This window comes from Culex quinquefasciatus, chromosome 2, assembly GCF_015732765.1.
Source record: "Culex quinquefasciatus strain JHB chromosome 2, VPISU_Cqui_1.0_pri_paternal, whole genome shotgun sequence".
NCBI classification, from domain to species: domain Eukaryota; kingdom Metazoa; phylum Arthropoda; class Insecta; order Diptera; family Culicidae; genus Culex; species Culex quinquefasciatus.
Window position 1 is genome coordinate 159,448,415 of NC_051862.1, and position 15,019 is coordinate 159,463,433.

Consider the following 15,019-nt stretch of genomic DNA (forward strand, 5'->3'; position numbering starts at 1 on the left):
TCCGGAGAGAACCGCAGAGCCCCCTGAGGGGGAAGTCGTGGGAACGAAATGAAAAATTCAGTATATTCTGCATCAATATCATAAATATAATCTTGAATTTGGGTTAATCGATTGGCTTACGGGGGTTGGTTAGAACTGCTTCTTGTCCCAGGATTACAAAAGTCTGGACCATTTCACCTTCCCTGTACAGTGTTACCAGCCATCGATCCGGAACAATCGTGCTCAATCGATTGTGGCCAACCGGAACGAAGAAGATCTTGGGGGACAGTTGTCACGCTCCAAAGAATTGAATTGCTCGAAAAAATAAATCGACATCGCTTGGAAGTTACATTGTAACACAAAATCAAACTGTGTTGCCAAATTAATGGAGTTACAAATTCCAAATTTACATTGCAAACACCGGTCAAAAGGGCCACCCACAATGTCCGCGATGTCATGTTGTCATCTCGCGGCCGACCCGGGGGAGGATTCCCGATAGTTGAACAACGGAAAAGTTAATTGAAACTCAAACAACGCAATCATACGCCCACTTTGGCGGCCGGCCGCACTTTCGGCAGTGCCTGACCTCCCCGACTCACTGCAGCGGCAGTGTTGCTCAGATATGTTGCAATCCGCGGAGGTTGTTTGATGATTGCAGCTTTTCAGTGGGGTAAATTGCGTGAAATCGTCTAATTTTGAAAAAACAAGACCCTTCTATACCATTTTTGCTTGGGTGGCACGTCGACGTATACGAAAATGTCTAAAATATGTTTTGACCAGATTTATGTTTTGCTTTTTGCTTTTTGCTTTTTGCTTTTTGCTTTTTGCTTTTTGCTTTTTGCTTTTTGCTTTTTGCTTTTTGCTTTTTGCTTTTTGCTTTTTGCTTTTTGCTTTTTGCTTTTTGCTTTTTGCTTTTTGCTTTTTGCTTTTTGCTTTTTGCTTTTGCTTTTGCTTTTGCTTTTGCTTTTGCTTTTTGCTTTTGCTTTTGCTTTTGCTTTTGCTTTTGCTTTTGCTTTTTGCTTTTGCTTTTTGCTTTTTGCTTTTGCTTTTGCTTTTGCTTTTGCTTTTGCTTTTGCTTTTGCTTTTGCTTTTGCTTTTGCTTTTGCTTTTGCTTTTGCTTTTGCTTTTGCTTTTGCTTTTGCTTTTGCTTTTGCTTTTGCTTTTGCTTTTGCTTTTTGCTTTTGCTTTTTGCTTTTTGCTTTTTTTTTGCTTTTTGCTTTTGCTTTTGCTTTTGCTTTTTGCTTTTGCTTTTGCTTTTGCTTTTGCTTTTGCTTTTGCTTTTGCTTTTGCTTTTGCTTTTGCTTTTTGCTTTCTGCTTTTTGCTTTCTGCTTTTTGCTTTTTGCTTTTTGCTTTTTGCTTTTTGCTTTTTGCTTTTTGCTTTTTGCTTTTTGCTTTTTGCTTTTTGCTTTTTGCTTTGTTTTTGTCCAAAATAAAAAGAAAATTTACATTCAGAAATCAATTCAGCGTGCAACAATTGACACCCCTCTCACTCCTCTCAACACTCAAATGCAAACACGCGGCGGTTTTTCGCATTGAATATGCATCGAGTAAACCATCAAACGAAGCGAAAAGTGTTTGTACTCTTGCACTTGTGCACTACTCACTCTACCCACAAATCACACACACACACACGAAAAAAAAATGGAAATCGCCGAGTCCAATCAAACATTTTAAAAACATCAATTTTTCAACGGAATGTCACGCGCCATTTTCGATAATATTCAAATTTATGCTCGACTCGAAATTTTTTAAAAGGAAGGGTAGGGTCACACTGAACTGCCCAAAAAAGGGGAGGGGTTCGACATCACAGCGAGGCTTAATTTGGGCCAGTGTTCGTGTGTGTGTGTGTGTGTGAATGTGTGCTTTCACAATCGGTTTAATGGTAATATTATGTAAATTTCATTTCGATAGAGCCAACTTTTTTCAGTGTCGTGTTTCAGGAACGGCAAATGAACGCAACTTGTTGAAATTTTATTTATTTTGGACTGATGAGAGAAGTTTCAAAAGTGTTATTCTTTGAAAATCAAACAAATTAGGACAGGACAGACACATAAATACCTCGTTTAATAAAATCAACCAACTTCTGATTCAATCTGTGTGAATTTAATTTTATGAATGTAAGTGTGGGACAGTAAATTACGTCTGGTTATAATCAGATAGTATTGATGAAACAGAATCCGCCCACCCACACTAAAGAAGCTTCAGTTTGAATATATTTGTTTCGCTTCGCAAATTTGGTTGAAAAGAAGATATTATTTTAAAAAATGTTACTGGCGCATCATTATTCAAATTGAATTCTCCGTAAAGCATCACACAAAATTTTCAATCCTTCAAAATTCCAGTTGACATCACGCTGCATACATCAAATGCATAATGAATGAATTAATTTTCATTCATTTCGTTGTATGGAATTTCCTACAGTGCTGAAATAAACTGTAAGAAATAATCAGCTTAACTGACATTCGAACCATTGAAAAGACCATTGACTGTAAAATATTCAATCGAATGTGAATCTATTGATGCCAACTTCACAAGTAACTGCTACTTGTACCAATAAATCTTGTTGTGATAGCAAACTGGATACAAAAACAAATTAAATATTTTTATACTTAAAACGTTTGGGTTAACTTTAATTTAAACAGTAAATATTGAACATTTTATCACAAGTTTATCGATAATTAGTAAATTGTTAACAAAAGGAAGGGATTATGATTAGATTTGGTTTTCAATGATAAGTAAATAACTACTGATAAATTTAAAAAAAAAAATTGTGATTAAATTTATAAAATACAGTTAAATAAGGATTGACGAGGCAGCCTGCAAAGCATTTTCGATTTTTATCATTGATATCATAGCAAGAATTGACTTGCAAGAAAGTTGCGAAAACTTGAATGACAACAAACTGAAACATTAATTTAAAAAAATCAAATTTAAAAAACTTTGTCAAATGTAGTCGTTTTGTAGCCTAAAAGATGTTTCCTAACAAATATCATAATTTTTTGAAAATGAAAAAGGGGTTTTTAAATCAACTTCTTATAGCAATTGCAAAAGTCTGCATATTTCCCTGTACCTATTTTAAGGGTTCAAATCATAACCTACAACTTTTTCCAAGACACCAAATCGATAAGAAAATGTATACTGTTAACAAATATTCACATTCCCATTTTGTATGGGCAAAATTGTATAGAGCTTTGTATGGTACAACTAATGATGCAAAATGGCACCCTTTAACATAGGAATTGCATGGAAAGTTTAATCCTATTGAAAAAAATACAAATAAAAGTCGATTTGCGAAAACGAAGAGAAATAATAATATGTTAAAATACTATTTCTTACGAATAAAATCTTTGATCCTTTTATTTTCTAATTCACGTGAGCCACCCTCATCGAATATTTATAGATATAAATTTCACTGAAGTACTTTTTAATTGGAGATTCAATTATTCATCGAAAAATGAAATTGAAATTTTTTTTCGACCAGTATTTCGATTTTTTTTAATCAGTAAAAAAATCAGTATTGATTCAAAAATTCACGGTCAAACATTTTTTACCGTTCTGAAAATTTCTGAAAAGTTGGCATTTGATGTACCCTAAAACATATTAGAAAATAAAAAAAAATTAAATTAGTGTTTTTTGCAAATTAAGTTTTTGGGATAAACAGTGAAATTAAAAATCACCAACATTTTTTTTAACGTTTGTAATTTTTTTTCAGTGTAGTCCTTATCCATACCTACAACTTTGCCAAAGACACCAAATCGATCAAAAAATTCCTTCAAGAAATCCTGGACAGCTGCCAAATTTTAATGGAAAATTATATAGACAAACTAATGATGCAAAATGGCTTCTTTGGGCATACCGAAGGCACCAGAAAAGTTTCAGCCAGATTAAAAAATATAAAATTTATAAAAGACCGATTTCGTAGGGAATTGCTCGCCTTTCTTTAGTAAGAAAGACAAAATGTATTTTTTTTGGATATAAAATACATTTTTTTCACAAATCCAATATGATTTTGAAAATAATCAAATGTGCATTATTTGAAAATTGCTTCGTGTGTTACCAATATTACAATTAATGAAATTTTTTTAAGCATTTTTTGTTATTTTTGTACGGTATTTTGTAAACATTTAAGAACGTTGCTCTAAATACTTTGTTTTAGAAAGTGACGATTCTTGAGATTTTCAATTTTCCAGGAACTGAATTTTACAAATTCCCAGGAATTCCCGGAACCCGGGAATTTTAGTTTTTAGACAAAATTATTGATGTGTTGACAAAAATTGAAAAAATTATAATACATATTTATAAAAGTTGCAAGATTTTAATAACATCAAGTCATAGATATTCAACAAAATGAATTTTTAATTTTTGCAAAAAGTTTCCAAATCTGCGAATTGTTTGTATTCAAAACGATACTGAATTAATCATTTCTATTTTTTTTGAAATCAGAAACTTAAAATGGTTTTTTTGTGTTTTCTATGCATGGAATTTAACTAATCTAATGTCGCTTACGTTGCTTTGCTTCAATATTTATAAGTATTAAAATTCCCGGGAGTCTCAACCGAATTTCCCGGAAATCAAGAGGCTAAAAATGGCCGATTTCCCAAGAAATTTGTACCGGGAATTCCCGCTCGTCATCTCCTCTATTTGGTTTGGTAAAAATCTATGCAGAATTTTGCGTCATTTGAAACTAATATTTAAAAAAAATAATAATTTGAGTATTTTTTTAAATCATATTTTGAGAAAATGTTAGTTTTTGGGTACTTTACACACAAAAAAACTCTGGTTTAGTGATAATCTATACACCATTTTGATTTGTTTGATACCGATATTGCATAAAAATGAAAATAATAATAAAATATGAAAATTTTAGTCTCTTGAAAAAAAAATACGGTAATTCGTGAAAGTATTAGTATTTTGCACTAAAAATTCTAATGATATGAAAATCTAAGCAAAATTTTATCAATATTATAAATTAATAAAATCTGAGTATTTTAAATACTAAAGGTATATTGTGCAAGTTTTTAATACTTCAAATAATTTCAGAAAAAGCTTTCCAAGTCTGAGAAAATTTTGTTTGAAGGAGTTTCTTTTGATGAGATACATGGACCGAGCCACGAGATAAGAGATAAGTTAGGTTCGAATATTTTGGTTTTAAATATGCATTAATAACTCATAATTAAAAATTTTAGTTACTTTAATAAATAAAAAAGAATAAAATTTTAGGGTATTTTAAATGAATTGAAAAATAACAGAGCAGAATGGATTTTGCATTGAAACAAAACAAAGCCAATCAATTAGAAGTTAACAATATTATTTATACATGCAACAACAATAAACATGTCTGATTAACTAACAACACACTAGTAAAAATATTTTCCCAGAATTTTTGTCAATGCCAGAATGATTTATTCGACATGTTTTCAATTAAAATTCAATGTACATGGTCGTAAACCACTAAAACCATAATTTCTAAAACAAAAGTTTGCGGTCTCCGGACATTACAATGAAAATCACTAGGATCATATGGATCACTATGGGAGAAAAAAATAAATTTAATAACTGTGGTTTCATCATTAATCCATCCACCGGAAATGCCGTACACAAACAATTCAAAACCGACGTGTGACTGTGACTGATGCAAGCCAATCAAACTAAGTCCGACGCAGTGCGCGTGAAATTTAATTATTTTAAACATGATTTAACCACAAAACGAACGTCAGAGTGGTTAAGGCATTTCAGCGCGATAAAACGCCGTTTGTTTTCGTAACGAACCATAATCAATTAGTGGGATTTGATAGTTTTGGGGTGTGTGGGCAACATTTAATTAACCACACTTTTGCGTCACCACTGCTACTGGACAACCACGCGCCATAATTGTACAGATTAAAGAGTTGTCAAATGTTTCGGGTGAAAATCTGTTACCACCTCTGAACCGTTCTATACACTCAGTTGAACGTTCAAGTTGCTTATTCTTCTCTTATTTTGTTTTTGTATTTTAAAAGTCACAAGTTTTTTTGTGCAACTTGTGTTAAATATTTATTATCGCGGACTTTCTTTTCTTTAAAACAATGTAAACATTTGTCAGTTGCACTTCAACTCTGCTCGTCCAAGGACGAGCTCACCTTTATTAAGTATTTTCATGTCGGTAGATCAACTACCTCCCTAGTATTATAATTGACTTCCTATCGACTTTACTTCATTTTACCTCCTAGATTTAGTCATTGCGTTTACCTGTTGACGAACATAAGTTTTATTGTCTTATATCGCCAAACAGAGATGGTAAATATGGGAAAAGGGCGTGTTGTGGTTCAGGCCACAACATCACTATCCCCCTCGGAAAAGGTTTCTAATTATCTGAATGATCTCTTTTTTTTTCTTGTCATTTACTAATACAAAACTTTTAAACCATAATTATATGACATTTGTAGAAATGTTGTCTAAATTTGTAGAGGTTTTGTTTGATGAAGATTGTTGTCAGTTGTTTCATAAGTTATCCTAATGTTTTCCTGATGGTTTTGAATATTTCCTGATGTTTTTGAATGTTTCTGGAATACGTTATTGTTTTGTTTGGTACAAATTGTTTATAAAATTTACTTAAACTAATGTTAGTTGATGGAACCGATTACCCGCGGTTTACTCGGGATTAGTGGGATACCATAGAAATAGTAAATCGTATGGCTAACAAATGATATTTTTATGTTTACTGATTTTGAATGAATTCGTTTCATATTTTTGTTTACTAAGCTATTATTATTTTTACTTTTAATTTAATATGTTTTTTTGACAGTAAAGATAATGTTTAACAATTGAAAGACGCGAAAATTATGCTAGTTACAATGTTTACATTTCCTAAAGTTTGAATGATTTCAATAAAATATATTTGAAATGTGAAATGTGCAGGATGACTGTAGGCGTTGAAAATGTGTGAATACACTTTGTGATGATGGTGCTGAAGATGTCTTGATGTTGTTGTTTTGGAACCGTTTCGATTGTTAACGATTTCGTTTTCGTGAATCTTTTGATGACGACCACGATCTCGGCGACGATTAGATGAAGATGAAGATGGCGAAACTATTAGAATTGTTTGATCTGAAGGTTGGAACGTGGGGGTCTCCTTCCCCCTACAAAAAAAAATGTCTTATACAGACTTTACTTAACTACATTGTATTTATTTTACTAAACTACAAATGTATTTTATAAAATTTCAAAACTTTGTCTAATGATAATCAAGATGTTTGTTTTTGTGTTTTTATGTGTGTTTTTAGTGTATGTATTTATTTCATAATTATGTTGTATGTTAAATTGTTTGTATAATGCATGTATTTTTGTATATAATTATTTTTGAACATTTTTTTTGTAATTCAGTTGGTACATCTATAATGTTTATATTTTCATGGATAATAACTGATTTTTCTCTTTTTATACATTTATGGTAACGTTTTTTTTAAAGGTATCTATATATTCATAGGTATCTACGAAATTACTTTGTTATTCTTTTTTTTAATACTTTTATTTATTGAGTTTTAAGTCATAATTTGTAATCTCCTTATTGTGTTTCTAATACCATTATTATGAACTATTTATAGTAATGAGATAAATTGTTGTATTAAAAATACTTCAAACAAACTTGTTACAATACTAAACGAAGTGAACATTTCTGTTATGATGTTTGATTCATGATAGCTGATTCAAAATTTTAAAAGAAAAACTTTATTTTTTTTTTAATTGATCAATTAGTAAACCTATTTGAACAGATTTCAATGTATATTGTTAGTTTGAATTATTAGTTATTATAATATAATTAAAAGGTTATTTCTTGTGTCTGATTTGAAAGTGGAAAATATGAATCAATTTTGTGTGAATATTTGATTAATACATTACATTATGTTGCAGTGTTCTTAATAGAAATTTATTCAAAATATGATGGTTTTCAATTTATGTTTTAAAATTAATATATGAAAGTGATTTTTACAAACCAAAATAAATCAATCAAACTTAAATTATATCTACAATATCGAATGATTAAATTTGAAGTGTTAAAGGTTGATTTCGACATCAATGATTGCTTGCCTGTTTTTTCGACATGATTTTTAATTAGGAAACTATTTTGCTATTTTTTGAATTGTTTGTAATATTTGTATAATATATATAATGAATTGATTTACTTTTAGCTTTTTGCATTGCATTTTTTCTCTGTTCAATCTCTTATATGTTCTGAACCATTTATTTTTATTTTTTACGAATAATTTGTTTTGAAAATGATTTTGTAATTAGCAAAAATATTTGCTTTGGTTCATTTTTCTGTACGCTGAATGCTTTTCTCAGATTTTTGTTAGATAGAATTTTTGTTATACTTTTGCTGAACTTATATTTAAATCAGATGTATTCTCCGGAAAAATATACATGATTTTAAATATTTTATTCTTACGATCAAGGTAGAGTAAATCTTTAACATTCATTGATAATTGATATTGGCCAGATATCAACATAATTGATGGTTAAGATATGTCTATCATGATTGTGTGTGTGTGTGTGTTTTTTTTGTTTATCAGTAAGAATACTGATTACTTAGATCATCTAAGTATTCTATAAATTGTTGATAGAAGTGATCATTTTTATTTAAGAAAATATTTTTCTCGTTTTCAATGAAATACTTTTAAATTTGTTTTGTTGGTAATCTAGTTTTTGACATTGCTTTTTATCTTCATTTTTTATAATTTTAATTTGCTCATTATGTTTTTCGTTAAGCTCGAAAATTTTTGAATTATTTTTGATTTCCCCATGATTTTCATATTCTGCTGTTTTTTGATTTTTATGTAGAATTGGATTTTCAGTATTGTCACATAGGTTTTCACTGATATTTGGATTGTTGAAATTTTCATCTTGAATATACGAGATTTCATCATTTGAATTGTTTTTCGCTAAATAATTTTTATTTTTTGGCATACTGTTTTGCCAGTAATGATTATATTTTGTGTTATAGTTTTGGCAATTATTTGTGTTATTATAACCATTGTTGCGAGAGTTGTTATTTTGAAAATTGCCATTTGTCATATTATTATTATTGTTGTTATCGTAATTGTTTATAAAATAAGGTCTTTTGTTTTTAAAAAATGGAACGAAAGTTTTACCCTTATAATTAGGGTTAATTTTTGTATCTTTATAATGAATGTTTTCCCCTTTTAGGAACAAAATATTTCCAATTATTTTTACCGTGAAAGTAATTCATGTTATTTTGTTGTCGGATTCTATAAATATTTTCTTGTTTTGCATCATTATTTTTATTGTGCAATGGATTAAAATTGTTACCCTTATATCTGGGATTGAAGTTTTGGGGACCTTTTTTCCCAGAATTTAAACATGGTTGAAAATGGTTTTTGAATTTAAAATATTGGACTCCGTTGTTTTGAGCTGTAGATTGTTCTAAATTTCCTGCTCTGTCAATTAATGGTAGAAATTTACCATACATTTTTTTGTCACCTAAATTTAATTTTTCCAAAATAATTTTGATTTCGTCTAAAGTAGACGCTTGGCCTAAAATAATAATTGTGTCGATGGACAACAAATCTTTTAGTTTCCATACAGCTTTACCCATGGCATGCTGATGGAATAATTCGAATTCTGAGCCACAATTGTTTTTTATTTTTGTCAGAATATAATTTAGTCTAGCAATGAAATTAGTCAAGGTTTCTTTTTGCTTGATTGATGATGCATTCATTTCGTCTAATAATTCCAACATCAATTTTAAACTTGGTTTAAATCTATCTTGCAATAAAGTTTTTTAATTCATATTGAACATTTTCCGAAAGTTTACAGTATTTAATCACTGTAAGAAAATGTTTCTCATTTACATTTTTTGTTTTATAGATTTCGTGAAAAAGATCCACGATTTCTATAAAGGATTTTAATTTTTGCACCGAACCGTCAAATAGTTCGATGTGTTCAAATTTCAACCAATTTTCCATGTTTGTTAATGTTTTTTTTTTAATTTTTTATTGTACGTTACCAATCGTGTCCGTGTTTACTGCAGGGTTCCTGGCCGTTAATCCTTATGAAAATCACTACACTTCAGCTACATTTTTTAACTTCTGACACCAAAATGTTAAATATTTATTATCGCGGACTTTCTTTTCTTTAAAACAATGTAAACATTTGTCAGTTGCACTTCAACTCTGCTCGTCCAAGGACGAGCTCACCTTTATTAAGTATTTTCATGTCGGTAGATCAACTACCTCCCTAGTATTATAATTGACTTCCTATCGACTTTACTTCATTTTACCTCCTAGATTTAGTCATTGCGTTTACCTGTTGACGAACATAAGTTTTATTGTCTTATATCGCCAAACAGAGATGGTAAATATGGGAAAAGGGCGTGTTGTGGTTCAGGCCACAACACTTGAGTTTGAAATAACTTTGGACGAAAAATAAGTAAATTTGAAAAAATAAATTTCAAATAGTTTTGTTCTAGAACTGAGTATTTTATCCCAAACATATGTCATTCTTGCTGGCCAGCGAACCCTAACTGTCACTCAGAGGCGCTTTACGGGATTACCGTTCATGATTTATACTTTTGTCGGATTTTCTCAACTTTTGCTAAGCGATCCCGTCTGGACCGTTGAGGGAAAGCTGATGGTGGGTTGGCGCTTTTCTTCTGGGAAATTATCCGCTGTCCTGGCGATTCTTAGAACACCAAATAAGATTTGTTTGGTGGGGTAACTTGGGGCTAAATGGACTTGTTGTAACTTCAATTGTTAATTTAAAAAAAAGGAAAATGGAATATTGAACAAAAAATAATATTTGAAAAAAATTACTGAATAAAAATCTAACCCAAATTTCCCTCCAAAAAATCTTTTTCTCATGTCCAAACTTTTCTTCCGTTTTCTTTCTCTTTCCAAAAAAAAAACAAAAACCAACAGATCCCCCGATTGTCTCGCTGCGGCTCGGTTCGACACTCTCGGCGGACGACATCAAGGACGGGGACGATGTTTACTTCGAGTGTCACGTCCAGGCGAACCCCCCGTGGAGGAAATTACACTGGCTACACGACGTAAGTGTTATTTACGAGCAAAAGGAAGGTGCTGCCTTTTAGATTTCCCCGTTTTCCAGCTTCCGATGACCAAACCAAAGGCGACTCGCGTTAAGATGCTGCGGCGGTTTTCCGTGGTGTGGTGTCCCCTCGGGGGAAAACTGCATCCGAAATCCGTGTTTGGGCTGAGGAATGGGGACAAAGGGATGGATTACAGTGGCAATTTTGGGTAGTCTGAGGGAAATTCAAGCGAAAGACATTGTCTTAAGGTTGGGCTTTAAGAGATGGGAGGAAATTTTGAGATTTTTTTACGATATCATAAAAGGTACACCCAACTGGCAGTCGCATGATTGTGATGCATGGCGGCATGAAAGTATATCAGAATCTGCATGAAATCTGTCCTCATGCATTTTTTGCGATATAGGAGTATGACATTTTTGCCCGTTACCGACAATTATCGACATTACCGAGGGCTTTTTGGTTGTATTTCACAAAAAAACACTTAGCAGAACGAGGATTGAACCACCAACTTCTTGGTTATTGATCCGACACGCTACCACCGCGCCATGGACGCTTGATGAAAAGTGAGTGAAAGAGCACCAACATATGCTTCTCTTTGGAGTGTTGCTCGGAGACGGGCCAGCATTATATGTGTTGGTGAGAACTGCAGATCGCTGAAATTTTTACACGCGGGCAAAAATGATCTACGGGCTTGCTGCAATAAATGTTACAAAATATGACATTTTCTGCAGCAAACCCAATGTTGCAGATTTTGAGATATATTTTTCCTTTGGGTGTACAAAGGGTCATTGTACTCAAAAAAATAACTTTATCGTTGTGAACAATAATATCAGCAATTTAAGCTAAATTTCAGGATGTACCTTCGGTTAAGTTGTAGAATAGTAAGAACAATTCGAGAAAAAAGTTCCCTCTAAACAAAATTCACTTACATTTTTTTCAAAAACATGATTTTTGAAAATATTATTTTTGGATATGTTTAAAATATTACTTTTTTGAAATGTTTAAGAGTAGTGGTCCTCAGCCAAATGAAACTCGTAGACCATTTAGATTTTCAGTGCGTCCATCCCGGAAATTCCCGGGACAAAATTCCTGGATTTTTTCCAAAACCGGGAATTCCCGAATCCCGGGATTTTTTTAAATATTTTGTCCCGAGAATTCCTGAAATTAAAAAAAAAAACAAATTTGGATCTGGAAATTTAGATTTTGTTCTGGAAGATGAACAGTTTTTTTTTACTTTAAGCATTTAAATTTGTGTTTCGCATATATCAGCATTAATGTGTTTTTTTTAATTCGTTAAAATTTTAGTTTCAAAATCCGCAAAATGCCTGGCGCTTAAAATATATTCTAATAAAGTTTAATAATTAAAAAAATAATATTAAACGTATATGTATGATTTCCAACTTGAAAAAAATGTGTATATTATGTTCAACACCGGCATCTGGATCAATTCTGGACAAAAGTAAATAAGACAGCTGTTGAAGAAGTTTTATGTTTACGTTTTATTTTTGATTTCGTTTAAAACAGGAACACAACAAAACAATTAGTAAACTAATTTCCAAATTTAATGCTCTAAAATCTCCTGCACCTATTTAGATTATTAGTCCCGATTTTCCCCAGATGTCGGTAGTGACATACAGATTATTTGTAAAAAATATTTTATATAAAACATGAAATTCTAAACTTATCGGAAATTTTACATTGTCTGGTATAATTTTATAATGATTGAAAATTGTGGTTCATTTAAAATGCAAAGAAGAACAAGGCACAAAAAAACCTTTTTTAATGTATTTTAAACTATCTAAAAACTACTACTTGAGATTGTCCTACTTGAGATTGAACTGTAAATTATCACCAAAGAAAAGTATTGAGCTAATTATATGATTTTATGCTTGAAAAACATAGACATATAATGAAAACATAGATTTTATGATTGTTTCGAAAATTTGCCGGGATCCCGGGAATTCCCGGGATTAAAAAAATATTTTTCCCTTTTCCTGAGAAATTCAAAACCCGGGGAAATTGGACGCCCTATCGATTTTTTTCGTAGTATCGTGGGCCACATGATAAACCTGTCTTTGAATTATTTGGACCACTTGGGATCTTCCTATTAAGTTTCTTATTTTTGTTTTCCCAAAAATAATTTCCTAAGAATGAAGAACGCTCGTTATTTCAAAAAATAATTCCTTCTTTTCGGAGCATTCAACTTTGAGCATCGTTTTACCAAACTTTCATTTAAGCTATGAAGCTACCTATGAATTTGGCCAAAGTTGACTGATTTGATTTGAATTCAATTTTGAAAATTAAAAGGAAGATCCGAGAATCCAATCTGCTTGGATCTGTTGGATATTTATTCTGATATTTCCGGTATTTTAAGCATCGTGGTTTGTAAATAATTCAAAGTTAGTGGGCCTGATTCCATGAAAAATGGAAACCCAGCTCACGTCCTAAACAAAAGGACTTGGTGGGCCACAGTTTTGTGACAACAAATATTTGGCAGTGCTGCCATTTTAAAATTAAAAAAAATCTTTTTTTTTGCAAAACTGTACAAAAAACAGACTAAACAAATTATGACTTATGAATTATGACTGAAAATCAAATTTGAATTTAAAAAAGTACTTTACAGAAACTTTAATAAAGTACAGCTTTTTTGAGGTAAATTTACCACAATCCTAATTTTTGCGAAAATTATGCAATTTTTTCAGTTTTTTTTAGGTGGGCACCAAGTGGGCAAGTTTAAGTCTAATAATATGTTTTTCGGAAAATTCTGAAAATTTCCTAAAAAATTGTCTGCGAAACTAAAATCTAAGATTGAACCTAGAGCGTCCAATTTCCCGCCCGGGAAAAAAATTCCCGGGAATTCCCGGGATTTCCCGTAAAAAAATATTTCCCGTTTCCCGGGAAATTTGTAAATTTCCCGGGAATTCCCGAAATTCAAGCGAATGTATTCATTTTCTTAACTTTTTGGAACCCATATAGAATCAATGAGATGGTCAGAAAATTTTATATCAAGATATATTTCCGATGATATTAATTTCTGAAGCATCTGGAAATAGATCTAGCTTAATGAAAACAAACTTTTACAATTCAGGAGAGCATTTTAAAGAATAAAGAATTACGTTTTGTATACCATGAGATGAAAATTGAATTGGTTTCATTGAATATGTAAAAAGGTTTGTGCAATAAAAATTACTTCAATTCGCTCAATACTTGGTATTCAAGAAATAACAATTTAGCACTGGTGCAAAAATGAGTGTTAGGGGGTTGAATATGAAAGAAATGGAAGACATATAGTGGAATGCTGTCAATTTACCGTACAATTAAAATCATGTTTTTATGCTTATAAATAATAATTTCAACCGAAGTCAATTCCAAACGGAGAAACCATGGGGCATATTAAACCCATATCAAGCACATTGAAAAACTACTTTAAGATTTTTAATGAAAACCATAAAAAAATCTTATTTTTTTTTCAAGAGCTGTAACCAGTATGGCTTGTTTCAGAAAATTTATTTTTCATGAAAAACATAATTTCTGTATGTTTTGAATTCATTCCAACTTTTTGTGTCAAACCATACTGGAATTCAAATGAAATTTATGAGTGTCGAATATGGATTCATTTTACACACTGTCCAAACACTTTGCTAAAAAATACTTCTCAACCAAAAATACCTGACATAATTTTCTGATTAATGGTATGATTTTAAAGTTTTTAAAATTAGAAAAAATATACATTTACTTCAAATTGTATGATTTTTTAACATGCAGTCAAGCTGTTAATTGATCTTGACGGAATTCTATACAATTTTGTTGCAAAATATTATTCAGAGACTAGATCAGAACAATTATCAATAAATTTAAAATTTCCCGGGATTTCCCGGGAAATTTTTTGAAAATTTCCCGTTTCCCGGGAAATTTGAAATCCCGGGAAATTGGATGCTCTAATTGAACCTCTAGATGACGAACAAATTTCCAAAAAATGAAAAAGACACTGGAAA

The 15,019-nt window shown here is 31.2% G+C and overlaps 1 protein-coding gene across 1 annotated transcript in view; it reads left to right on the forward strand.

Annotated features, from left to right (window-relative positions):
* The window catches only part of LOC6036051, a 747,764-nt gene that overhangs the window by 675,592 nt on the left and 57,153 nt on the right, over positions 1–15,019 (forward strand). The window contains exon 10 of the mRNA XM_038257515.1: positions 10,894–11,024. Coding sequence (XP_038113443.1) covers positions 10,894–11,024 — 131 coding nt within the window. The remainder of the gene's footprint in view (positions 1–10,893; positions 11,025–15,019) is intronic.